The sequence below is a fragment of the Cydia amplana genome, chromosome 3 (genome assembly GCF_948474715.1).
Source record: "Cydia amplana chromosome 3, ilCydAmpl1.1, whole genome shotgun sequence".
NCBI lineage: Eukaryota > Metazoa > Arthropoda > Insecta > Lepidoptera > Tortricidae > Cydia > Cydia amplana.
Genome location: NC_086071.1, coordinates 9,425,034 through 9,450,251, shown reverse-complemented (window position 1 = coordinate 9,450,251; position 25,218 = coordinate 9,425,034). Strand labels below are relative to the sequence as shown.

At 35.2% G+C, this 25,218-nt stretch overlaps 2 protein-coding genes and 1 long non-coding RNA gene across 3 annotated transcripts in view; 1 reads left to right on the top strand and 2 right to left on the bottom strand.

Annotated features, from left to right (window-relative positions):
* Window positions 1-2,139, bottom strand: part of LOC134662678 (kinesin-related protein 4-like) — a 39,851-nt gene extending 37,712 nt beyond the window's left edge. The window contains exons 1-5 of the mRNA XM_063518950.1: window positions 1,971-2,139; window positions 1,663-1,897; window positions 1,243-1,399; window positions 764-838; window positions 447-652 (exon numbers count right to left, since the gene is read on the bottom strand). Coding sequence (XP_063375020.1) covers window positions 447-652; window positions 764-838; window positions 1,243-1,399; window positions 1,663-1,897; window positions 1,971-2,121 — 824 coding nt within the window. The 5' untranslated portion in view covers window positions 2,122-2,139. The remainder of the gene's footprint in view (window positions 1-446; window positions 653-763; window positions 839-1,242; window positions 1,400-1,662; window positions 1,898-1,970) is intronic.
* Window positions 2,140-5,115: 2,976 nt separating this feature from the next.
* Window positions 5,116-6,236, bottom strand: LOC134662938 (uncharacterized). Its single transcript, XR_010098108.1, has 2 exons — window positions 5,770-6,236; window positions 5,116-5,375 (listed from the first exon to the last, which is right to left on the bottom strand). It is a non-coding gene; the product is annotated as an uncharacterized LOC134662938 (long non-coding RNA).
* A 100-nt stretch (window positions 6,237-6,336) lies between these two features.
* On the top strand, window positions 6,337-13,901 carry LOC134662937 (protein MAK16 homolog A). The gene is made up of 8 exons (XM_063519242.1): window positions 6,337-6,427; window positions 6,506-6,552; window positions 6,635-6,778; window positions 9,080-9,262; window positions 9,973-10,102; window positions 10,686-10,886; window positions 11,305-11,376; window positions 13,796-13,901. The coding sequence occupies exons 1-8, from the start codon at window positions 6,413-6,415 to the stop codon at window positions 13,889-13,891; spliced, it is 888 nt and encodes a 295-aa protein (XP_063375312.1). The 5' UTR covers window positions 6,337-6,412; the 3' UTR covers window positions 13,892-13,901.
* Window positions 13,902-25,218: the final 11,317 nt, after the last annotated feature.

Below are 25,218 nucleotides of genomic sequence, written 5' to 3'. Positions count from 1 at the left end.
TCACTACCCACTAGGCCAGACCGGTCGTCAAGTCTTATGTGCCTTCTTTGAACAATTTTCCATTGGCACCAGTCTTGTCTTCTAGAAAGTGGACTTTAAGTCAGAATTTTATTTTCATCAACAATATTATTGTTGTACTCTTGTTGTATTATTGTTGTACTACATGTAGTTTATCAGAATTATTAATTGTTTAGTTGTTTACTAAGTTCTAATAAGTATTTACCTTTTTCTCTCTGTTTGGCCCGATGGTTGACTGGTAGAGAATGCCATTAGGCATTAAGTCCATTTGTACATTATTTTTGTGTATTGTGCAATAAAGTTTAAATAAATAAATTATTAAAGCGACTTGTTGAAGTATGAGCCTTCATTAAAAACTTGCCAGTGGCACCAGTGGCTACAACATAGACTTTAACAATGCTGAAAGACAACATGAACAATGAACATACTTATGTGAGCCTTCAGACAGCTGCTTGATGACCAGGGCCAGCACAGACAGCGACTTGTTGATGTGCGTGCCCTCCTTGAAGCGCTTGCCGGTGGCGCCAGTCTGGCCGGCGCGCTCAGAGCCCGCCAGGTCCACAAGGTTCAGCTGCGATACGTTCACGCAGCCCCCTGTCTCCTCATCTTCTGTGTGTTCTCGAGATTCTATCGTCTGTTAAAGAAGATATTGTAATTCTGGTAAGGTGGTACATAAGAAGCACTCTTCCCCTAGATAACTCTAGAAGCTGTATAAATATAGAATAGAGAAAATATATTCACTCACAATCTGGAATATTGAATGAGACCTGCTACTTTCTTCATTCATGTTTGTGGCACCAGTTTGTCGGTTTACCTCACCCTGCAAATAAAAATTTGAAATTTAAAGTTAAACAAAATGTCATTTGCTTGCCAATTTAAATAATTCTGTTAGACTAGAAGGCACATTTTCTAAAGTCCCATTAGATGGTTCAAGAACATTGAATATTCAATACATTGCCAACTACAAAGTAGAATGAATTTAGTTGATCAACCAAATACTGCAATGTAAAGAAAATCGCATGCTTCAAGCTCTTTATCCGTTTATATGGGGCTTAACCTGTCCTATCCCAATGGCTCAAATATGAGCCGTAAATAAATTTTCCAGATTTCCCACGATTTTCAAAACCTCCCACTTCAACTCCCACGGCTCATATGTGAGCCATACTGGGAGCCACCAACAAAATTAGTTTTCGGGTCGTGGGATCGGACGGGTTAAGGCCTTACCTCTTTCATAATAGCTAGGACTTCTTCTGGAGAAGATGTGAACTTCTCTGTGGCATCCACCTTGACACCCTGCAGGGTGTCTCGGACCTTAACTTTGTCATTCTCACAGTTCAATAGGTCCTTTAGTGTCTCATTGTAAATTTCTATGAATGAAACTCTGAAAGTGCAAGAAAAAGATGACAATGAAAATTGTCTTTGAATTATAGAAATGCATGCTTTATTTTGCTTATACAGCACCATTCACAAAATATTTTATCATATTATGCAGTAATAGGTATGTCCTATGCACCATGGTTTGCAAAGGATACAGAGATACATGAATACCTAAATATTCCAACAATCAAAGAGGAAGTTAACAGATATTGTAAGTTACAATTACATACAGAGCAGATAGTATTTGGAGATGTGCTAATACTTTACCTAACCAGGAAATCTCTATCCGGAATGCATTTGATTTGTTCAAATAAATTCAGCACAGCCAACTGAATGATGCCTGGAGATGTCTCCGTTCCAGACATAGTATAGGTTTTCCCTGAGGAAGTCTGTCCATAGGCAAATATAGTCCCATTGAAGCCAGCAATAGCTGCCTCCACAATGGGCTTGGCAACATCTTTGTAGACATCTTCGGTCTTGGTTGTCACATCATATACGTTATCTGAAAGATTACCCACGAATTACAATAACATGCTGGCTCAATGAATGAAGTAACCCCAAATACTCTCACTTACCGAACGTGTATTGTACTCCAGATTCTTTCCCGCTGGCGTCCAGCTGATACAGTGCATTGTTTTTTACTTTCCATTGGAACGAAAGCTGGTCCTCTATTTCGCGAGAAATCAGCGGCCTAACTTTGACAACAACTTTTATGTTGTCACTCATTTCTCTTCGTTTAATAGACACATTACCTATACAAACAGTACCTATTCCTTCGGAAAACGAACTTTCACAAAAGCATGATCAAATACTGCAAGAGTCAGCAAAGCAAGCGTTTCAAATTTGTATTGTCACCAAAATAACCGACAATAAGAAAAATTTCAAATAAAAAATCGCTCACATCATTCGTTGATTTTTTTAAGTGTCCAAATGCTTGATTATTTACAAATTTTACAATGCATGAATCAAGTCATACGAATTAAAAAGCAGCGACATGCGGGAACATAACAACAAAAAAAAAATATTTATCTCCAGTATTAATTAAAATTACATGTTTATGTATCTTTTTTGTAAAAATTATGTAGTATTTTCATTAAACAAAAGATTTTTTTTCCTCGAATCAAAACAAGTTATAAAAAGATGTAGCAATTGTCTATGACTGCTTCATCTTAACTGTTTGAGGTACATTAAAAAACGTTCAGTATTAACCGTCAACGTACAATGGACGTGGCGGAGTTGCTATACTTGTTAAAAATATATACAAACATACTTTTATACAGACTAACTTTTATGAAAGTATTCAAAATGTAGCGATCTCTATTGTGACTGACTTAGGGCCTTTATCAGTTTTATGTGTGTACTGTCCACCAAACCGTCCACACATAAGACTAAATAGACTTAAAAATATAATTGAGAAATTACCAACACCTATAATAATAGCAGGAGATATCAATGCACATCATACAGCGTTTGGTTGCGCTACTAACCAATCGCGGGGTAACACCCTGTTCGATATTATAAGTGACTTAGACTTATGTATCTTAAATGACGGAAACCCAACTACAGTTACTTACCCCAGTCGAAATCCTTCAGCGATCGATGTTAGCTTCTGCAGTGCGAGTATAGCACCTATGTGCGAGTGGCAAGTCCATGATGACCCTATGGGCAGCGATCACTACCCTACTATAGTCAGTATATTAACATCTCTTGAAAAATATCAAATAAATGATCCAATAGATAAATTTATATACACTAAAGCTGACTGGAACAAATATAAAGAGCTATCAGAAGAGGTATTCTCTAATTTTCCTTTAAATGAGAATAATGATCCTATACAATTATATGACAAATTTAGTTCTGAACTCCAATTCTTAAAGATACAATGTATTCCAAAACTTACTAAAAATACAAACTTTATTAGCAGACCGCCGGTTCCTTGGTGGAATAAAAAATGTGAGGATAGTGTCATTAAAGCCTATGAGGCATTAAAATATTACAGGGCGAATCCATCTTTAGAAAACTATATTTCGTACAAGAAACTTAATGCTCTTAAAAAACGCACAATAGCAGAGGAAAGAACTAGTAGTTGGCGTAGTTTTTGTGCTTCTTTAAATCGATGTACACCTATTGGGTTAATATGGAACAATATTAAACGTTTTAAGGGATTAAAATCTAAGCAGATAATTAAAAATGATGAATTTATAGAACCATTTATAACTAAGTTAACCCAAGGTTGTAGTAACGATCCTAGCTCTATAGAAAGTTTATTTGAAAGTAACAATGAGAATAATGAGTCTAAGTATCTTATTGAACCTTTTACTTGGGAGGAATTTGTTGTAAGTCTGCAATCTAGGAAGAATACTACCCCAGGCTTAGATGATATACCATACCTGCTTTTAAAGAAGCTGCATGTTAATGGTCAACAAGTTTTGCTAAAAATAATGAATTTACTTTGGTTACAAGGGAAAATACCTCAATCTTGGAAAACACAATGTGTAATACCTATTTTAAAACCAGACAAACCTCCTAGTGAGGCCAATTCTTATAGACCTATTTCTCTATCATCATGTATTGGTAAAGTTTTTGAGAATATGATAAAGACTAGACTTGATTGGTATGTTGAGGCAAACAATATACTGCCTCCATTTCAAAACGGCTTTCGACAAGGTAGAAGCTGTTCTGACAGCTTCATATCTCTTATATCGGATTTAAAATTAGCTAACTATAACAAGTCACATGCTGTTTGTATATTTTTAGATGTACAAGGAGCATTTGACAATGTTGATCCTACAATACTTGTTAAAGTTCTATCTAATATTAAAATCCCTGGGAAATTATGCAAGTGGATATTCAATTTCTTAGACGATAGAGAGCTATATGTAAAATTTAATAACATACTCCATGGACCACGACAAGTTTTCAAAGGCACAATGCAAGGAGCAACGCTGTCTCCTCTTCTGTATAATTTGTATACTAGTGATATTGACTCATTTGTAAATAGTTCTAATGTTAATATACTGCAATTTGCAGATGATCTTGTAATATATTCTATTAATTCAAATTTACATGTAGCTAAAGCACATATTAATAACGCACTAAATGAACTTTATGTTTATTATAATAATTACTTACACTTAAAGATAAACCCTGACAAAAGCAAGTTACTAATATTGAGCAAGGACACAACAAATGTAAATATTGTATATAATAATGAGATTATTAGAGAAGTCCCTTCTCATAAGTTTCTAGGTGTAGTCATAGATAATCATTTAAAATTTGACCTACATGCTAAGCACATAATCTCTAATTCTGTTAGAGGTTTAAATGTTATGAGATGTCTTGCCGGTATATCTTGGGGCGCAGACCCTCAAGTACTATCCTTACTGTATAAAACCCTTGTTAGAAGTCACTTTGACTATAGTTTTCTTGTACATATGAATACTGAACACACACATAAATTAGAAATAATTCAAAATAAGGCAATGCGAATAATATCAGGGGCAATGTGTTCAACCCCTATAAAAGCAATGGAAGTAGAGACTAAAACAATGCCTTTACCTGTTCGATGGGTGTTGTTAGCTTATAGATATTTAATTAAGATATATGCTAAAGATAATCAAAGTGTAATAAGAAGTATAAAGGGTCATCCCAGGATCCCTAAGTTAACAGCATTACTCTTACAGGTGGAAGCTAAGTTTTGTAATATATATAAAAATGAAATTTGGCCATGTTATGAAGATAGCTTTAATAGTAAACTTTTAAACATTACAGTATGCACAAAATCTATCAATAATAATACTGACTTTCTACATTTCTTGTCACAAATTCCCAATTACTATAAGTTATACACAGATGGTAGTAAAGCGGAGTCTCATGTCCGAAGTGCCGTGTATGATCCTCAAACTAAATTTGTACAGAGCTTTAGGTTGCACGATTTATGTTCCATATTTACGGCTGAAGCGTATGCTGTATTTGAAGCCCTGAAAGTTATAATAAGAGTGTCAGAATATAAGCATTTCTTTATTTTCACTGATTCACTTAGCTTAATCTATGGATTACAGAATAATCAGTTGCATTATAAAGATAATTTTATCTTGTATAAAATTAAAAAGATGTTATTACAATTGAAAAACATTAATGTAAATATAAACTTTATGTGGATTCCATCCCATACTGGTATAACAGGGAATGAAGCTGCAGATAAAGCTGCTTATTTAGGTATTAACGAATTAGATGTAAGATGTAGTACTAGAATTCCACTAACTGATTGTCAAGCTTCTGTTAAGACTGATGTTGTGAAGATGTGGATAGATATATGGACTAAAGATAGAGAGACAAAAGGAAGATGGTACGCTAGTATTCAAACCGACTTACCTGGAAAGCCTTGGTATGAGAAGATAAAGATAGGAAGTCGTAGCTTTATTACCACAATCAATAGATTGAGGTTTGGTCACAACTGTGCACCAGCGCACTTAGCCAGATTTTCGATTATAGCCGATGGTACATGTCCTCACTGCCAGAATGGTAGCATTGCAGATGTTGAACACCTTATATTTAAATGCCAAGTCTTTGCGTTTGAAAGACTCATCCTTGCAAGTGGATTAAGTGAAGTGTTTGATAATAATGTCCCCCGCCGCCTCAACGACATTCTTAAAAACGTTGACAGTTACGTTCCGTTATACAAGTATATCAAAAATACAGCGTTGAAGATTTAAAGTGAAGTGTTTTAACAAAATTACTAGTGCATTCTCTGCCATTTAACTCTTTAAATGAAGTGTTTTAAAAATAGCAAAACAAAGACTTGGCTTAAAGGACTCGCATCCAGGCCATAACTGTTTAAAAAAAAAAAAAAAAAAAAAAACCGTCAACGTCATATTTGAGATGTCAATGTTAGTGTCACGTTTCGGCACTCGATGATGCATGATCACTTCACTTCGATTTAAAACAACATGTGCGTCTGCCTCAGTGCGTCGATGTTTTAATTTAATAGCGGTCTTATAACGCATAATTTCTCAACATGCAGCATGATGATGTAAGTAGATACTTATTTGCAAATGAAATAAAAACCATACTACGTGCAGATTAATACGTACATTCTTTTAATATTTAGGTTGTTTGGGCCATCATCAACAAGACTCATTGTTCACACAAAGTAACGTAAGTATTTGGATTGCAATAATATTTTATTGATTAATAATTGATGTGAAAGTTATTAAAGTAATTTTTACGCGTTTTTCAGGACACAGACTCAACATTTTTGCCGCAATGAATATAACCTCACTGGTCTATGTACGCGGGCCTCCTGCCCCCTCGCAAACAGCAAGTATGCGACGATTAGGGAAGAAAATGGTATTATTTACTTGTACATGAAGACAGCGGAAAGGTATGTTTTTATTTTGGGTTACCTATAATTTCTGCAATGTTATACATTAAACTAAAGTGAATGTATAGGTAGTTTATGCCTTATATTAAAGCCCAGAAACTTCTTTCCATATTGCTGTGAAGTAGGGATGGGCGAAATGTGTCAGTAGAAAGAAAAGTGATATATATCCTTATACCACTGGGATATGTAGTAGTAGTAGTAGTAGTAATCACTTTATTGTACACAACACAGGTTTACAGAAAAAAAGGTACAAAGGCGAACTTATCCCTGTAAGGGATCTCTTCCAGGTAACCTTCGAGTAGATGAGGGGAGAATTCAAATTAGATAGACAAACTTACGGAATGTACAGTAACACTTTAAAAGTAAACTAACCTAAATGTCCAAAAGTAAATAAAATACATAAATATTATTATAAAATAAAATACATGCTACATACATAAATACTAAACATATATTACATATATATATATATATATATACAAGTGTCAACAAAAAAAAAATAGACATCAGTACTTAACCAAATCACGCTTGGTTGGAAAGCATAAGTTTCTTCAAATTAGCCTTGAATGACGCTACAGACTGGGACTGTTTGAGCGACAGGGGCAACTCGTTCCACAACTTCACAGCGCGTACCGTGAACGAATTCGCATACGATCGTGTCTTATTCGGGGGAATAGCAAGCGTAAGATTAGCACTTGAACGTAAGCGGTGTTCACTGCCTTCAGCCAGATAATTAAATCTCTTGGTAAGGTAAGATGGAGAGCAGGGGTTAAAGAGCACGTTGAAAAGCAACGACAAGACACGCACATTTCGGCGTTGGCGGATCGGTAACCACCCGAGCTGAGAGCGGGATTCAGAAATGTGATCGTACTTACGGAGGCCAAATATGTACCTGATACAAACATTTTGTAAACGCTCAAGTTTATCCAGCAATTCCTCAGTAAGATCTAAAAACGCAACGTCACCATAGTCAAGAAGAGGGAGCAATAGAGAACGAGCAAGAGTTAGTTTGGTGTGAAGAGGGAGGAAATTCTGTAGTCGTCGAAGAGAGTGGAAAGATCCAAAAATATTTTTGCTCACCTCGGCTACGTGAGGAGACCAAGAAAGCGTCTGATCCATGATGATACCCAGATTTCGGACAGTAGAGGAAAGAGGGATAGTAATCCTATCAAACTTCTGAGCATTAATTTTTAAACCAAATTTGCACGCCCAATCCCGTATGGACTCTAAGTCATAATTAATCTGAGAAATCAATGAGGGAAGATATGTATCACTCTTTTATATCTTTATATCCGTATATATCAGTTGTCCCGCTCGCAACTTCACTTGCTGACTATGCGTCATCTCACGAGTGAGAGAGAGAGAGAGTAGTAGTAGTAGCGAGCGAGAAATACTATACTTACTTCTCGTGGAATATTTAGCGAACGACGCGCCCGTACGACTGCTGTCGTTCGTTCGTGTTACTTCGGTCGACGCAGAGACATCGCTTATCGCCTAGTAAATTGTTGCTGAGGGAGTGAGAGCTACGGATATACTGACACATTTGGATTCATAAAGACAAGAAGAGTGATTCATGAAAAGAGAAAGATATATATCTTTTTTTTCTATCACTCCTGAGTTACCCATGTCTACTGTGAAGCCAAAATATAACTATCTGTGTTTCTATGAAATATCCTGATTCTGTTTTGGAAACAGACACAGGTAAATGTTTTGTTGCTAGAACAGTTTGAATACTTTCTAGGCTTCATTGGCTGTATTTAGTTTTATTAATTATTGGCAATTATGCAGGAGATTTTTATTTGGATTCTGCTAATATTAAACCTGTATTGGAAATAAATCACTGCATTGGGATTAAATATTTTGCTTGAGTTGAGACGAGCTGGGCAAATCGACCGATTTGATCAGGAAAATAATTGACGCCAATTTAATCACCAATTTAGCCAAATTGGAGTTTGTGTCCGCACATCCTGATTTGATCGGACAATTTCATCAGATTGACGAAAAATTGTCTCATCTGGACACAGCTTTACTGTACTATAATATACCTAAGCATCATCAAGTAAACAAATAAATAGTCAATTTACCCTCATACGTAACAGGTGTATTTTAAGTGTTTTTACATGGCTTCATATTTGTATGTGCTTCAATTTGCAACAGATATTTTTACATATTCATAATTTTATAAAAACTGAAGAATTAACTATCCATGAACTATCAAGGTTAACTACTGACATCTACCCTAAGGATAGTCAGCTTATATGTACATATTATTAAATGATTTATAAATATCTTGCATTCCAGAGTCATGTTTCCCGCCAAGCAATGGGAGAAAGTGAAACTGTCACGGAACTTTGAGAAGGCCATCCACCAGATAAATGAGAACTTATTGTACTGGCCCGGCTTCATCAAGGCCAAGTGTAAACAGAGATTTGTCAAAATAACTCAGTATCTGATTCGGATGAGGAAACTTAAGCTCAGACGCGTGTAAGTTACTGAATATAATAATCATCTTAGTTCAGAAGATTAAACCTATTTAATCTGATTGACTGATTTAAATTCCACATTCACACATGTTCTTTGTGGTTTTATAATGGAATTTTATTGTAAGACTGCTTTTAAACATGTTAGTAGAATAACATTACCACAATTTGTTCGATTTGTTTTAACAATGGAGACAGAGGTTCAGAGAAACATTTCACTAGTTTCACTAGAAATACGCGAGTTTAATCGTAATATTACCCCAGATGGCACATCCTGTAAACGCGTAGTGAGAGTGTGGAACAGTTTGCCCGAGTCAGTGGTTAGTGCACCCTCAATAAACTCTTTTTAACTCTATTAATCAAATATGAATACTTTGGATATTGTAAAAGTCTCTCTCTCTCTCTCTCTCTCTCTCTCTAGCCCTTTTCTACCCTTCGGGTGTAGGCCTCCTTCATTCTTCGCCATTCGTCACGGTTCAGTGCAACCTGGAGCCATCTCATCCCCGCAGCCCTTTTGATGTCGTCTTCCCAACGCATATTGGGTCTACTTGGAGGACGTTCTTCCCCCCATGGTCGCCACTCGAGTATTCTTTTACTCCACGAGTCGGTCTTTCGTGCCATATGACCAGCCCATTCCCACTTCAAACTGGCTACGCGTTTTACAACATCCGTGACCTTGATTGTAAAAGTATGTGTTATTATGTATACTTTCAGTAAGGAGATAGTGCCCATACAACGCAAAATTGAGAGGCGGGAGCGAAGACGTGAGGAGAAGGCACTTGTCGCCGCGAGAATAGACAACGCCATAGAGAAACAACTGCTGGAGAGACTTAAGAAGGGCACTGTGAGTATACCTTTATCGAGTTTATTGATATTACTGCACCTCTCTTAAAACAAAAACTATCTCTTCTGTACCCAAATGCCGCTCTGGTGTGCGAGCAGGACATCGTTACACATGCATAGCGCTGCCTCGCTAACACATCGGAGTGGCGTGCGAATAGGGAATACGCATCAATTTGATGACCGCGTATACATTAATCAGTCACCGAAAATGACAAACAAAAATCAGTCTTACTCATTGAAGACAGAACACATGATTGAATGCTAAATTGTCTCTTCATTCTCTTGATTCGTTTTTCATTTATCGAAGAATATTGGTGACTGTATAGGTATGTGTTTATTACTAACTTTTGAGATTTATATGTGACTGAATGTATTTACATATTACACAAATCTGCCAGCGCAGCGTGAAAAGGCTCTTAAGAGGTATTCATGTTGTATCAGAGTTATAAATAATGCTATAGTTTACAATTTTGCAAGGCAATACTCTCATCATTGAACAACCTCGTACCAATCATATGACACGACTTAGATAATTGGTACTTTCAGATTTATAAAAACTAATTATAAAATTCCGCCTATTTCAGTACAATGACATCTACAACTTCCCGCAAATGGCGTTCGACGCAGCGCTGAGAGCTGAGGAGGTGTCTGAAGAAAGCGAGAGTGAGAGGGAAGAGGAGGACGAGCGAGAGGTGGAGATGGAGCCGGAATTGGAAAGGGAGCTGCAAGCTGTCGAGGAGACAGATGAATTTGTAGAAGGAGATAGCGACATGGACAGTGACCAGGTAAATTTTAAGATTACCTAGAAATCCATGGCTACAGAAACGGTTGCAAGTGCAGATAACGCTGTGTTGACACCTTAAAAATACATATGACCAGGGATCGGATACCGGTATTTTTTGTATGGGAACGGAAACGGTATTTTTTCGTTCATTGCTAATTACTTCATTTCTAATTGAGCAATCTAATAATACGAAGTCGTAACCTAAAAACACAACTGAGTCCTACATTTCGAGTATAAAATAATTCGGAAAATATGGTTATTTCTAAGTTTTTGCAAAAAACCGGTTCCGATCCCTGCATATGACTATGACTTAAGATTTTTGTTGAGATATTTTGATGTCATCTTGAAATATAAAGTCCTTCAATATATTAAGTTTATTGTAACCAAAATTGGTCTAATTTAATATTTTCCAAATTCAGGAAAGTGATTCAGGTCACAGAGAAGGTGCAGAGGTTGGAAGCGATTTTGAGTCGGAGACATCTGATATTGAGGTAAGCAGATGTGTCAAACATACTATTCTCACACAAGTTTCCCAGAAGACGTAGTATCGGCCCAAAGTGTCAATGAGTTCAAGAACAAATTAGATAAGCACAACGCAAATTCTACTCAACACGGAAAACTCTGTTGATGACTCTGGATACAGGCATTATCAGTTATTTCAACTGGCTGCCTGCTTTATAAATAATAAATAAATAAATAAAGTTTAGTGTTATAAATAACACTACTTTTACTTCAGAAGTTTGTCAGTGCATTAATCATAACAAGTAAAATTATTGATTAGTTGGGCTAAATCTAACGGGAATTCGTTAAAGCTGGTCGGGTTGTACACGGGTTGTAATAAAGAAATAAACTTACCTAATCATACATAGCGATTTTCTTACGTTTGTAAATCATCGTTAGTATCAATTCTCAATACTTTATTCGTTTATCATAGGTACATAAATAGGTGATAACTTAATATTCTAAGGAACAGCCATGATGTGCCTTTTGGCGTACGAAATAATTTCTTATTATCTAACTATATACATTATTTACATGGGTAATGAGATTAGCATATGCAAACATAATTTAATGAGTCAATTCATATACTTATACAAAAAATAAAAAATGTCAAATGTTCATGTTATAAATAGGTATGTTTGGAAATAATTATGCTAATAGGTTACAATTTGGCTTTATCTAGAAGGAATTAACGCTTTGGTTTCATTTTACCATTTCGTTAATAAAAAAAAACATTTACCAAAATTTCTAGAATGCCTTATTTTGTTTACCCAAAACATAATTTGGGGAGTTTTGATCTTAAATTTTATAATGTACGAGTATATTATTCATATACATATAGACCCGCTTGTTCCTATCTCTGTCGCACGCGCGTAATTTAATTGCAATTAAATTACGCGCGTAGCCTATGCTACATGACTAATTTTTTTTATGGTATCAATCGATCGGGTTTGTTTTTAGGATCAAATGTCTATATGGGACCCATTGCATTAAAGTAACACAAAAGTCAGAAATTGTAGTCAAAGGCCGACAGTCGCACTTCACTCGCGAAACGCCCTATACAAAACGGCCAAGGGCCGTCACGTCATCGCCCATCTTGTAGTATGGACAAAACAAGAAAATTGCGTTTTTGTCGGTGAAATATTGCGTTTATGTATATAGTTGCTATACAATATTTTATTGCATGAAATGTAAGGAATCGAATGGTACTAGGGCTTCCAAATACCGGACTTCGCACAATACCGGTATTAATACCGAAACTGTCTTCATCAATACCGAGATCCCGGGATCCCGGTATTGGATATGAATCGCTTAAAAATATATAGTTTTATTAAAAAGGGGAATTAGAAAGGCTCACTGGAATACCAGATATGTCCTAAAAGCTATTACAACAATAAACAATGCCGCCATCTGCAATAATTTTATTACACACTCCAGGTTGGCAATGATTTTATCCAATTTGTTGACTTCACCTCACCAGTCACATTTGTAGTCCAACTTAACCATCAACCAGACATTTTTTCAAATTTCCGTCAAAGTTGGTTTGCCATTATTACAGTTATCCTTGCTTTTTTGTTTTATTTTTTGATAAAATTATAAGAACTAATTATGTTAATGTCACTATCATCATATTCATCACTCACATAACTTCAGGATTCATCCACCACCAACCACCAAATACATATTTATCTGACGCATTAGGCAACGATCTTGTTTCAATAATAAAATGCGGGCTAGAGACCAGTTAGAGTTAGACCAAGTAAAGTCTGCAACGATTTTGATAGCATACGCAGTACGCAGTGCAAGTATTATTTGTACGTCATAATTTCATAGAAGTTTGACGTTTAATATAACACTTGCACTGCGCGTGCTATCAAAATCGTTGCAGACTTTTCCTGGTCTAACTCTAGATGCGTCTGACCTTTAGTAAGCTTTTTGATACAGCCGAATATAATGTATTTAAAGGGTTTATACTGCGCATTTCCCTCATTTATTAAAATACCGGGATCCCGGTATTGCCTTTAAAAATACCGGTATTGAAAAATGCGTTTAAAAAGACGGGATCCCGGGATCCCGAAATACCGGGACTCCGGTATTGGAAGCTCTAAATGGTACCCTTACTTTTATCGTTTTTGGAAGTTAAAAAAAATGCCTGTATTTTTGTAATTTTTCAATATTTTATTTTAATATCCACATTATTGTGATAAATTGCTCGTTTGCTATCTATTTTACTAGATTTTGTTATAAAATTCCACATGTGTCATCATCCCTATTATATGCGCGTGCAATTGATATAGGAACAGGCGGGTGAAAGTGCGAAATTATTTGTGCGTAGCGTCCTTACTTTAGTTACCGACGGCTGTACTATATTTTTGTGATTTATATAATAGCTATTTATATATTTTTTAGGATGTTGCAGTGAAGATTGTTTCTAGGAAGCCGCGCGTTGAAATAGAATACGAAACTGAAGTTCCCAGTGTGTCTAAGAAGAAAATAAAACATTGATGCAATTTAATTTGACTTTTATTTAAGAACTAGCGACCCGCACGGGTTAACAAATTATACATAGACCTTCCTCTTGAATCACTCTATCTATTAAAAACAAACCGCATCAAAATCCGTTGCGTAGTTTTAAAGATCTAAGCATAAGTACATACAGACAGACAGACAGGGAAGCGACTTTGTTTTATACTATGTAGTGATAAGGTGTTTCAAACAATTGTTTTGAATAAGTGACGACTATCCCTAAAACTTGTGTTAAAAGTCAGCCAGCTCAATAGCTACGTAACTACTGGGTCTTATTTATACGTTATATAAAATACTACTATTATACCTACACGGTGAAATTGAATCGGCGATCAGGAGTTGAAAAATATTACCAACCTAAATATAATTCAATAAGCGAGATCTCATGCAGTTTACTTCACCATCTAATTAATTACATATATCGTTAAAATTAATAACCACTGGATAAACGGATACCGTACTTTTATTGAAAGGAAGTAGGTGCATGTCAAGTGCCATCGCTTTCATTTCATTGTTTGGTAGGTATGACTTCTCTATAGTAATAATAACTCAATTATCATACCTCGTGAAAAATAGATTCATATTTGCAATGTATATGTGAGTCAAGATTTGTCGGGTTATTCCCACTAGTTACCACCAAGTTGTTACTAGTGGTAACTACTGGGATTTTTTTTCCCACCTTTTACCACTGGTAACTACTGGGAAAATAATTCCCAGTAGTTACCACTAAGTCGGTTTGGTGGTAACTACTGGGAATTTTTATTCCCAGTAGTTACCACCAAAAATTTGTTAGAGTTAAATACTAATAAAAACAGTATAAATAGTATAGTATAAATTTAGAGTGATTTTGAAATACCTAATAAAATCACTTGAAAAATAATCTAAATGGATTATTAAATTTATTCTTACACATATTATAGTTTTTGTACTAGTACCGGTTTAACTGTTTCAATATTTTTGGTCACTTTTAAGGCAGTTTACTAAAACACTAATCGACTTATAATTATTTATTAAATAACTAAACCGAGTTGGTGGTAACTACTGGGAATAATTTTTCCCAGTAGTTACCAGTGGTAAAAGGTGGGAAAAAAATTCCCAGTAGTTACCACTGGTAACAACTTGGTGGTAACTAGTGGGAATAACCCGATTTGTCGCGCGGGTGCAATCTAAAGTCGTGTTCAAGCCGTCATGTCCGCCTCGCATTTGTTTCGCGACGCAGACAAGACATTTCCCTCGGTTAGGCGAGTCAAGGAGGTACTCGTAATACATTCTAATTTAACAACCAACCTTGGCGATCGTCTCAGTGGTTATTGGCGCGGATCTCACTACGACTTTCACTTCATTTCGTATGCACTAATCAGCGTGAGTGATCTTTAAGGTCGTATCAAAATAAGATCAAATTGTTCAATCAGTATCGGGCTCAAGTACAATCCAGGGAAGCCTGTTACAAGTAGAGTTAAAACAACTGGAACCTATTAAACAGTAGTTACATTCAAGCTGCGCCAAACCAGCGCTATGGGCGCTACCTGCCATTCAAGCATATGGGAATGGAACTTAATAACTCTTTAGTAGATTGAAATAGGTACCTTTGACAAGTAAAACGCGTCCCCACTGGAGTGGAGCGGTTGATAATAAACTCCATGATAATAAACTGGAGTTTATTATCAACCGAACCATAAATGTATAAGTGCCAGCTACACCATCTGCACTTGACAGACTGATCAACGTCACCCGGCGGTTTACTATGAAACTTTCCATACAATAAAATTTAGCGAATTCTTTAACGATGGCAACAGTTTGGTGCAACCATAACCGACCCTGTCTGTGAATCGAACTTATACTGGGTGCTATTCCGTGACCAGTGAGCAATTGGAATGCCACTCAAGCACAGCCGCTACAAGCATCGTGTTATTGTTGCCATAACTTGCGTTATGAGCCCGTTTCCTTCTCATACGTATTATCAGAGACAAGTAAATCTTACTGACTTGCAAGTTATGTTTTTCGTCATTATTGTATATAGACGACACACCCGTGGTGTAACTTAGTGAAGTCTCAGATGCTTCAATTATGTAGGTAGGTAGGTACTTATTGCTCTAATCTCTACTTATTATTTAGGTAGGTACTATTCTGTGGTAAACTGTCATTCAATAGAACTTGCTAACTATGTAAACAAAAGTTACTAGTAAATTGACATTCAGTGTCAATTTTAGTATGGCGGTTTGTTTACATAGTTAGCAAGTTCTATTTAGGTAGGTATGTATTATGTAGGTACAGAATTTTTATTTCCGGTCCAGTTAACAACGTACCTAAGTACTCAACTCATAAAAAAGATAGCGGTTTAAAAGTTAAAATAAGTCAGTAGGTACATATATAAAACTATTGTGTACTAGCTGTTGCCCGCGACTTCGTACGCGTGGATTTGTATATTGGTGGTTATATATTCTACATTAGCTTAGAACATTATGCAGCAAGAGATTGCGGTAGGACGGTTAATCATTTCTTAATTATTAATATTATACAACGCATGAGACTTTTCTTTCACAACCTACGAAGTTTCAAGCCCCTAACTGAATAAAATTGTCCTCGATGTAATCCCTCTAAACCCCCTTAGAAGATTTTCATGTCCTCTATTTAATAAAACCTACTACCTAACTACCTATTTACGAAGTTTCAAGTTCCTAGCTTTAAATAAAATTTGCACCCTAAGACGAACTTTTATCCCCTTTTTAACCCCCTTAGGGGTTGAATTTCCAAAAACGTTGCAATTGCTTTTTTTGTAAACGGCTATTATGCCTTTCTAAAAAGTTTCAAAGCATTTGTAATGGATTCAAACTTTCAACCCCTGTTTAACCCTGTTAGGGGATGAATTTTACAAAACGCTGAAATTACTTTTCCTGTATTTTAATAATATCCCGAAATACAAAGATTCAAGTCCCGCGTTCGAAAAAATGTTTGATATCCATACAAACTTTCAACCCCTTTTTCACCACTTTAGGGGATGAATATTCAAAAACGCTGAAATGAGTTTTCTTGTATTTTAATAACATATATTTTTACGAAGTTTCAAGTTCCTCGCTTAAAATAAAATTTGAACTCCATACAAATTTTCAACCCCTTTTTAACCCTGTTAGGGGATGAATTTTACAAAACGCTGAAATAACTTTTCCTGTCTTCTAATAATATCCCCAAATACAAAGATTCAAGTCCCGCACTCTCAAAAATATTTGATATCCGTACAAATTTTCAATCCCATGTTTTACCACCTTGGGGGATGAATTTTTAAAAACGCTGAAATTTGTTTTCTTGTATCTTAATTTAATACCTTTTTGCAAAGTTTCAAGTTCCTAGCTTAAAATAAAATTTGCACCCTAAGATGAACTTTCATCCCCTTTTTAACCCCCTTAGGGGTTGAATTTCCAAAAACGTTGCAATTACTTTTTTTTAATCGGCTATTATGCCTTTCTAAGAAGTTTCAAAGCATTTGTAATGGATTCAAACTTTCAACCCCTGTTTAACCCTGTTAGGGGATGAATTTTACAAAACGCTGAATTTACTTTTCCTGTATTTTAATAATATCCCCAAATACAAAGATTCAAGTCCTGCGTTCGAAAAAATGTTTGATATCCTTACAAACTTTCGACCCCTTTTTCACCACTTTAGGGGATGAATATTCAAAAACGCTGAAATTAGTTTTCTTGTATTTTAATAACATATATTTTTACGAAGTTTCAAGTTCCTAGCTTAAAATAAAATTTGAACTCCATACAAATTTTCAACCCCTTTTTAACCCTGTTAGGGGATTAATTTTACAAAACACTGAAATAACTTGTTCTGTCTTCTAATAATATCATCAAATACAAAGATTCAAGTCCCGCACTCTCAAAAATATTTGATATCCGTACAAATTTTCAATCCCATGTTTTACCACCTTGGGGGATGAATTTTTAAAAACGCTGAAATTCGTTTTCTTGTATCTTAATTTAATACCTTTTTGCAAAGTTTCAAGTTCCTAGCTTAAAATAAAATTTGCACCCTATGACGAACTTTCATCCCCTTTTTAACCCCCTTAGGGGTTGAATTTCCAAAAACGTTTCAATTACTTTTTTTGTAATCGGCTATTATGCTTTTCTAAGAAGTTTCAAAGCATTTGTAATGGATTCAAACTTTCAACCCCTGTTTAACCCTGTTAGGGGATGAATTTTACAAAACGCTGAAATTACTTTTCCTGTATTTTAATAATATCCCCAAATACAAAGATTTAAGTCCCGCACTCTCAAAAATATTTGATCTCCGTACAAATTTTCAACCCCTTTTTTACCACCTTGGGGGATGAATTTTTAAAAACGCTGAAATTAGTTTTCTTGTTTTTTAATTTAATACCTTTTTACGAAGTTTCAAGGTCCTAGCTTAAAATAAAATTTGCACCCCAGGACTAAGTTTCATCCCCTTTTTTACCCCCTTAGGGGTTGAATTACCTAAAACGTCGCAATTACTTTTTTTGTCATCGGCTATTATGCCTTTCTAAGAAGTTTCAAAGCATTTGTAATGGATTCAAACTTTCAACCCCTTTTTAACCCTGTTAGGGGATGAATTTTCAAAAACGCTGAAATTACTTTTCCCGTCTTATAATACTATCCCCATATACAAAGTTTCAAGTCCAATACTCACAAAAATATTTGATCTCCATACAAACTTTCAACCCCTTTTTCACCACCTTGGGGGATGAATTTTCAAAAATGCTGAAATTAGTTTTCTTGTATTTTAATGTAATACATTTTTACAAAGTTTCAAATTCCTAGCTTAAAATAAAACTTGTACCCCATACAACCTTTCATCCCCTTTTTAACCCCCTTAGGGGTTGAATTTTTCAAAATCGCTTCTTATCTCTTGTACACTTTATAAATGCAACCTAGTGTGCAAATTTCAACTTTCTATCTTTTGTAGTTTCGGCTCTGCGTTGATGAATCAGTCAGTCAGTCAGTCAGTCAGTCAGTCAGTCAGTCAGTCAGTCAGGACACTTGCATTTATATATATAGATAAAATAAAATATAGAATATTATCTCATAATATTGAGAATACAACTTTGTTTGGATACTATATGATCAGTATTTTATATTTACTTACTTGTCTCTTCCCATACGCATTGTTTACGGTTGGTATGCGCTCCGTAATAAAATATCCGACCAGCCTTGACATTATTTGTCTCCAGATTGTTGGGATGCGTTGATTTATATTAATCTGAGATAAGTAATCTAAATCCCGCGTTTGTTCATGTGGATAGATGTGGATACAGTACACTCAACGTCAAACACGTATACCTATGTGTACAATTTAGCACTTTAATGCGCTGTAATATGGAAAAATATGTTTATACAGGGTGCCCAGTAATTACTGGATAACCATCTAACCACCGATAGGGCACCTTAGGCTGGTCCAGAAAATGCACTTATAGGTCTAGTAAAAGTTTCGTGGTTTTCGAGATAATCGAACTTTTCAGTCTTTTTTAATAGCTAGCACCATACTTCAAATTTAGAAAAGTGCGATTATCTCGAAAACCACGAAACTTTTACTAGACCTATAAGTGCATTTTCTGGACCAGCCTAAGGTGCCCTGTCGGTGGTTGGAAGGTTATCCATTAATTACTGGGCACCCTGTATATTTACTGCTTACCATCAGGCGGGCCGTATGCTTGTTTGCCACCGACGTGGTACAATTTTTTTTAGGTATTTTTATACATTACTTATTCGCTGACGTCTGTTCACATAATATTTCGGTTTTGGGACAATTCCTGAGGTTTCTAAAGTCTTGAGTCATCTGTGAAATAATAGTACTATGCCTTATGGGAAACGGTCGAAGAGATAGTTCAGATCCGGTAACCGCTACCAACTTTTAGTATGTTCTTGGGCATGGTATTTAGTCTCCAAAACTGCCGGGAGACAGCGGCGCCGGCCATCTACTTCAGCGGAATAGCGTCATCAAAATGACTCCCGCCTCGTTGCGAATATTGCATATTGCACACAAACTATGCATTGCACATACACGTGTGGGGTATTAAATGAAAGCCAATTAAATATACTATATTTAATTTATACAGTGTGTACCGAAATAAACGACAGTTTAGGAGAAATTTACAAAGAAATAAAAATGATGTAAAAAAATATTGGATTATTTGGGTTTTACAACCAAAGCAAAAGTCGGACGTTAAAGCAATGTACTACAATATTTTGATAAACGAGGTGTCAATCTGTTCGTCTGTGTAGCCCAGGTGACAAAAGCTACATTTTAACCGACTTTCAAAGGAGGAGATTATGAACGAAAAGAAATAGCTGTTTTGCTTATTTATCAAGCAAATTCATTTTATTAATTATGATTTTAGTCAAAAATGTCGTTTTCATGTATTTTATGTAATGTCCTTCCATTTAATACCGGATAATTAGGACTACTCTTTGCATAATATGAGCGCATTAAGGTAGAATAGTTGGCGCGCTCTAGGTTTTTGGGTACAACTTTCACAGTTTTTATCAGAAATCTAAAATTTAAGCTGTGACGTATAGTCGAATAACTGGTTTCTTTAATATTATACGCAACATTGTTATAACGTTTTTAGTTGAGCTATAAAATATGTATAAATGATTTTTTTTTATAAAAGGTGTTTTTTCTTTGTTTGTGGCTCTTAAAATATACATTATTTGTATAAATAATGTATTGACGAATCATAGTATATTTAATAATATTTCGTTTGATGCAGCACACGTGTATGTATGACTGGTATAGTTATAATTTAGATTTTGCAAATTTCGGTTGTGATTATCTGTATGACGTCATTATTCGTCACCCAGAGACAATAGAGATGGTTTCCCGGCGGTTTTAGAATCCAGGTCATATTGCTAATAACATACTAGATGCTTATGCGGATTATCCTGAAAATGAGCAATTTCGATTTTTTTAACTTTAATGCATTTGTACTGGCAAATACCTACATTTTGTTGCATAATTTCCACATTTTTAGACAAATTTTGATTTTTTTGATATGAGTGTATGGCTCGAGACGCCACCTTTAATATTGTAGTACATTGCTTTAACGTCCGACTTTTGGTTTGGTTGTAAAACCCAAATAATCCAATATTTTTTTACATAATTTTTATTTCTTTGTAAATTTCTCTTAAACTGTCGTTTATTTCGGTACACAATGTATAATATAATATAGTATATTTAATTGGCTTTCATTTAATACCACACGTGTATATGCAATGCATAGTTTGGGTGCAATATGCAATATTCGCAACGAGGCGGGAGTCATTTTTATGACGTCATTCCGCTGAAGTAGATGGCCGGCGCCGCTGTCTCCCGACAGTTTTGGAGACCCAATACCATGCCCAACAACATACTAAAAGTTGGAAGCGGTTTCCGGATCTGAACTATATTCCCATAAGGCAGTGCACTATAATGACGGCAATGTGTCGAATTTGTTATGCAGTAAAATAGCTTTTAGGCTCCTCATTGAATGGGTAAGTAATTGTAAATTTTGAAGTCTTTATAACACTTTAAACTCTCGCGTTTTGTACACATACCTATTTAATTATACATACGGGTCTACCGCGATATAAGGTAAAAACAATGAAACTATATCGCGGTGGACCCGTTTGTGTAATTTAATATGTTTTTATGAAGTCGATTAAAAATTATTAACTCGGCGGCGTCAACATTTGTCTAAGGATCGACGAAGTTCAGACAATGTCATATTCCTTAACACGACTGTGCACTTAGTTGAAATTTTAATGAGAAGCGATTTTCAATTGAATAGAATGCCTTCCGAAGCTAAAGTTAGGGCTGGCGCCGGCGCCGGCTTAATTATACTCATCAGTTAATTAAGAAAGTTATGTCCCTTGGAATCTTTGCTTCGATTCGCTACTGTATCCGGTATCCCTTAGGGACTGGGTACTTAAACTAAATCATTTATTGAAAAGATTCTCTTTAGGAGTCTAATTACAGCAGCGAATTATATTGAGTGATATCTGAAGCGAAGCTATTGTCCGAAAAAAAAACTAATTTATATTCCAGTTGAAGGTAGGTAGGTTCTTTGTATACAGCTACAACTGTAAGTAAGTATATGTACTTAACTCATAAAACGCAGAAAAAAAATCACTTAAATGAACATTACATAAAACAATTAATTTTATTAATGATGTCGTACCTAATCGTAGTTCGAGCCAAAGCTTTAAAAATATTTATTTCTTTCATTACCATTCCAAAGAAACAAAGGGAACATTGAGACGGAGAATTCGAAAAATTCCTTATTGTAATAACACCCACTTTGAGTTATTTAAAATTAATGAAATTCTTCCCTTTTGTTCACACCTACTAATGAAGAAAGTTGTTTTATTAAGTAAATGCTTTAATCTTCTAGAGTCTACTTAACAATACAATAATCTGCTTTTGTATCGCGCTAAACTTGCAAGATTTAATATCTGAGTTTAATACCTATTTATAGGCTTAAATGTTTCGATACCCAAGGAGTTAAATTACTTCTTCTACTATTAAAAACTCTATGTAGGGTTAGAATACAAATTTAAAAGTGGAAAAAATACTGTCTTGGGTGAGACTTGAACTCACGGCCTCTGGATGGGATAGGGTACCTACCTAAGGTACCTACCTAGGGTACCAACTAAGATTCTTTGAACTCATGGTTCCTCGGCGTAACCGTAAATTTTGGTTTACTTAGTTTAAATTTTATCAACGATTCTTGAATACAGTGGTGGTTATTATATCACGGTCGGAATTCCGAAGACTTGACAAGAAAATTTCATTGGCAGACCGTCGAAAATTAAGTTTGTTCGCGACGCATAAATGTTTACTGAATAAATATTTGATTGCCCATTCAATTATTAAGGGTTCTTTGTTTTTGAACGTGACCAAATTATAAACGTAAAATTGTTGCTAGTAAAATTAATTAAACTGACAAATAAATTTCAACCCTTAGCGTAGGTACCTATAATTAAAAGCATATTCGTCCAAGTCCGTTTACAAAACATACTTAAACGCAAAATAGTGGAGTCAATATAAAGTTAAAGTTACATTAATTGCACAGTCAAATGTTTCTACACGGGTGAATTATATATCATATTGAATACCCGGCTGCGAATTAACAACTTGATATCTGTTCCCGTTTTTGAGAAATAACATTTTTTTTTATTTTATATTTTATACTACCTAAACAGTAATTTCACACTAGAGATTTTTTGAAGAATGGGCTATGAAGCTTACACGACTACACGGTCAGAATTTCTCCCGACAATAATATTACTTATAGATTTAATGAAAAAAACAATAACTTTGTAAGTTTTTCATGACCGAGAATATCCCACACTGAGAGAAAAGTTTACTATTGTGGTTAATAGTATTTGTTTCGATCATGTTTAATTTATCTGCCTGAGGAACTGCTATATTCGCAGAATAGCAGCATGATATTGGAAACAAACAGCAAATAATGTTCTACACAATTAATGGACACTTCTAGTTTTTTGACAGTAACTGTACAAGTTATTGAAGAATAACATACTTATTTTTCTCGCAATTATTAAATCAATTTCCAGCATAAAAAGTCAATGAAGTATGCTGTATTTCCAGGCTTCCACAGAGGCCAAGTCAAACTTTGTTTAAGATGTCAAAAAGATATCATTTTGTTATCATTCGCCCAACCGTCTCGCTCGCACCAATACATATTTCATCTAGTACGAGTGAAATGCACGCGCGAATGATATAAAATGACATCTTTTATAACAAAGTTCGAATTAGCATCAAGGTATATTAGGAAAATATACCTTATGACTTATGGCATTGCGTTAAGGTTTAATAATTCAATGCATAAAGTGTCTGTGTTTATGTGAAAAATGATAGGTGTCAATTTTTATATCTATTCACAAAACGTTTAGAATACAGGATGCACAGTCAGATATAAATAGACCCTTGAAGTCTTACAACTATCTATGATACTGGATCTCAAGCTTATTTGGTTAGTAAGTACCGTCCACCAAGTTATACTTCGAATAGCCACCCGGACAAATTCCAAAGCTTCTTTCGAATTTTAAAATTTGACAATTCACGAGAAGAGTAACGTAACGTCAAAGGATATGTTTGTCCCTTTTCAACGATCCTGTCATCCGATGCTTGAGTAGAGTGAAACTAAAAGAAGCAAATGTCAGCAATTCGTAACGCTTAGTTTTTGTTACCGTTAGCGCATCGCGACATGAGAACTAGTATGAGCCTGGCCCTCGATTACGTATAATTGCAAGGAAACTTGGGATCAAGTTATCTTAGTCAATTTAGAGCAGTTGGAATTCAACTCATTGTGAAATTTTTGAACGTTTTCAAATAATTTGTTGGATTAAGTAGTAAAAGTGTTACAGTGTGTTATATATTTGTGATCTACTCACAAGGCCCTTTCATTTGGTACCCCACATGGTATGTTTAAAAGAAAAATGGTAAAAACTTTGCGTCATAGCAACTACCCTCACCACTTTCGCGCTTGTCATCTCATATATTTGTGTTCAGGATATTATACTGAATGCACTGATACCAAATATACTCATATCCGAGACGACATGAGCGTAAATTTTTCTAGAAGACTTTTCGAGAAAAGGCCAGGCTACAATATCTTTACAGGTTGATTGATACTGAGTGTATTAACACCATGTTCACCCATATCCAAGACGATATGAACGAAAAGTAACCTAAAGCCACCCTACCAACATTTTCGTAACAATGAGAGATTATTTCTTGGAAATAATGTTGTAATATAAACTCCTTGTAGAGCACCTACCTGCGAAGAGATCGTGCTGTCAAAGTTGTTAATGATTTAATATAATATTGTTAATTAACTAAAGTTTTATTAATGCATCATTTCATTTTATACACCGCGGGATTTAATAACCCGAAAGATTTAAATCACGTATTTTTGACGACAGTACGAGTAAATAATGTTATATCAACATGGGTTATATATTTTAATTAAACTACTATTTCAGTACAAATTAAATCATATTAATTTACCGCTTCTTTGTGAACAAACCTTTATTCAGAGAGTGAGCGAGTTTAATTAATCTCAAGTAGAGAAACAGAGAGCGAGCATGACATTTCATGAATCACTCCGATATCATACGATGCACGGCGAATGCAGTGACATGTGTTCCATGACAAGAAGTGTCAAGTTATGTCTAGGATCATGTTTACGTTGAAATTATTTCAATTGATTGGCACCTCAAAATACCACAAATTGTATCAAAACTTTATTAATTACTACAACAGTA

Coding starts and splice junctions, on each gene's coding strand:
- LOC134662937 (XM_063519242.1), top strand. Junction 9,263..9,972: donor AAACTTAAGCTCAGACGCGT/GTAAGTTACTGA, acceptor GTATACTTTCAG/TAAGGAGATAGTGCCCATAC. Junction 10,103..10,685: donor AGAGACTTAAGAAGGGCACT/GTGAGTATACCT, acceptor CGCCTATTTCAG/TACAATGACATCTACAACTT.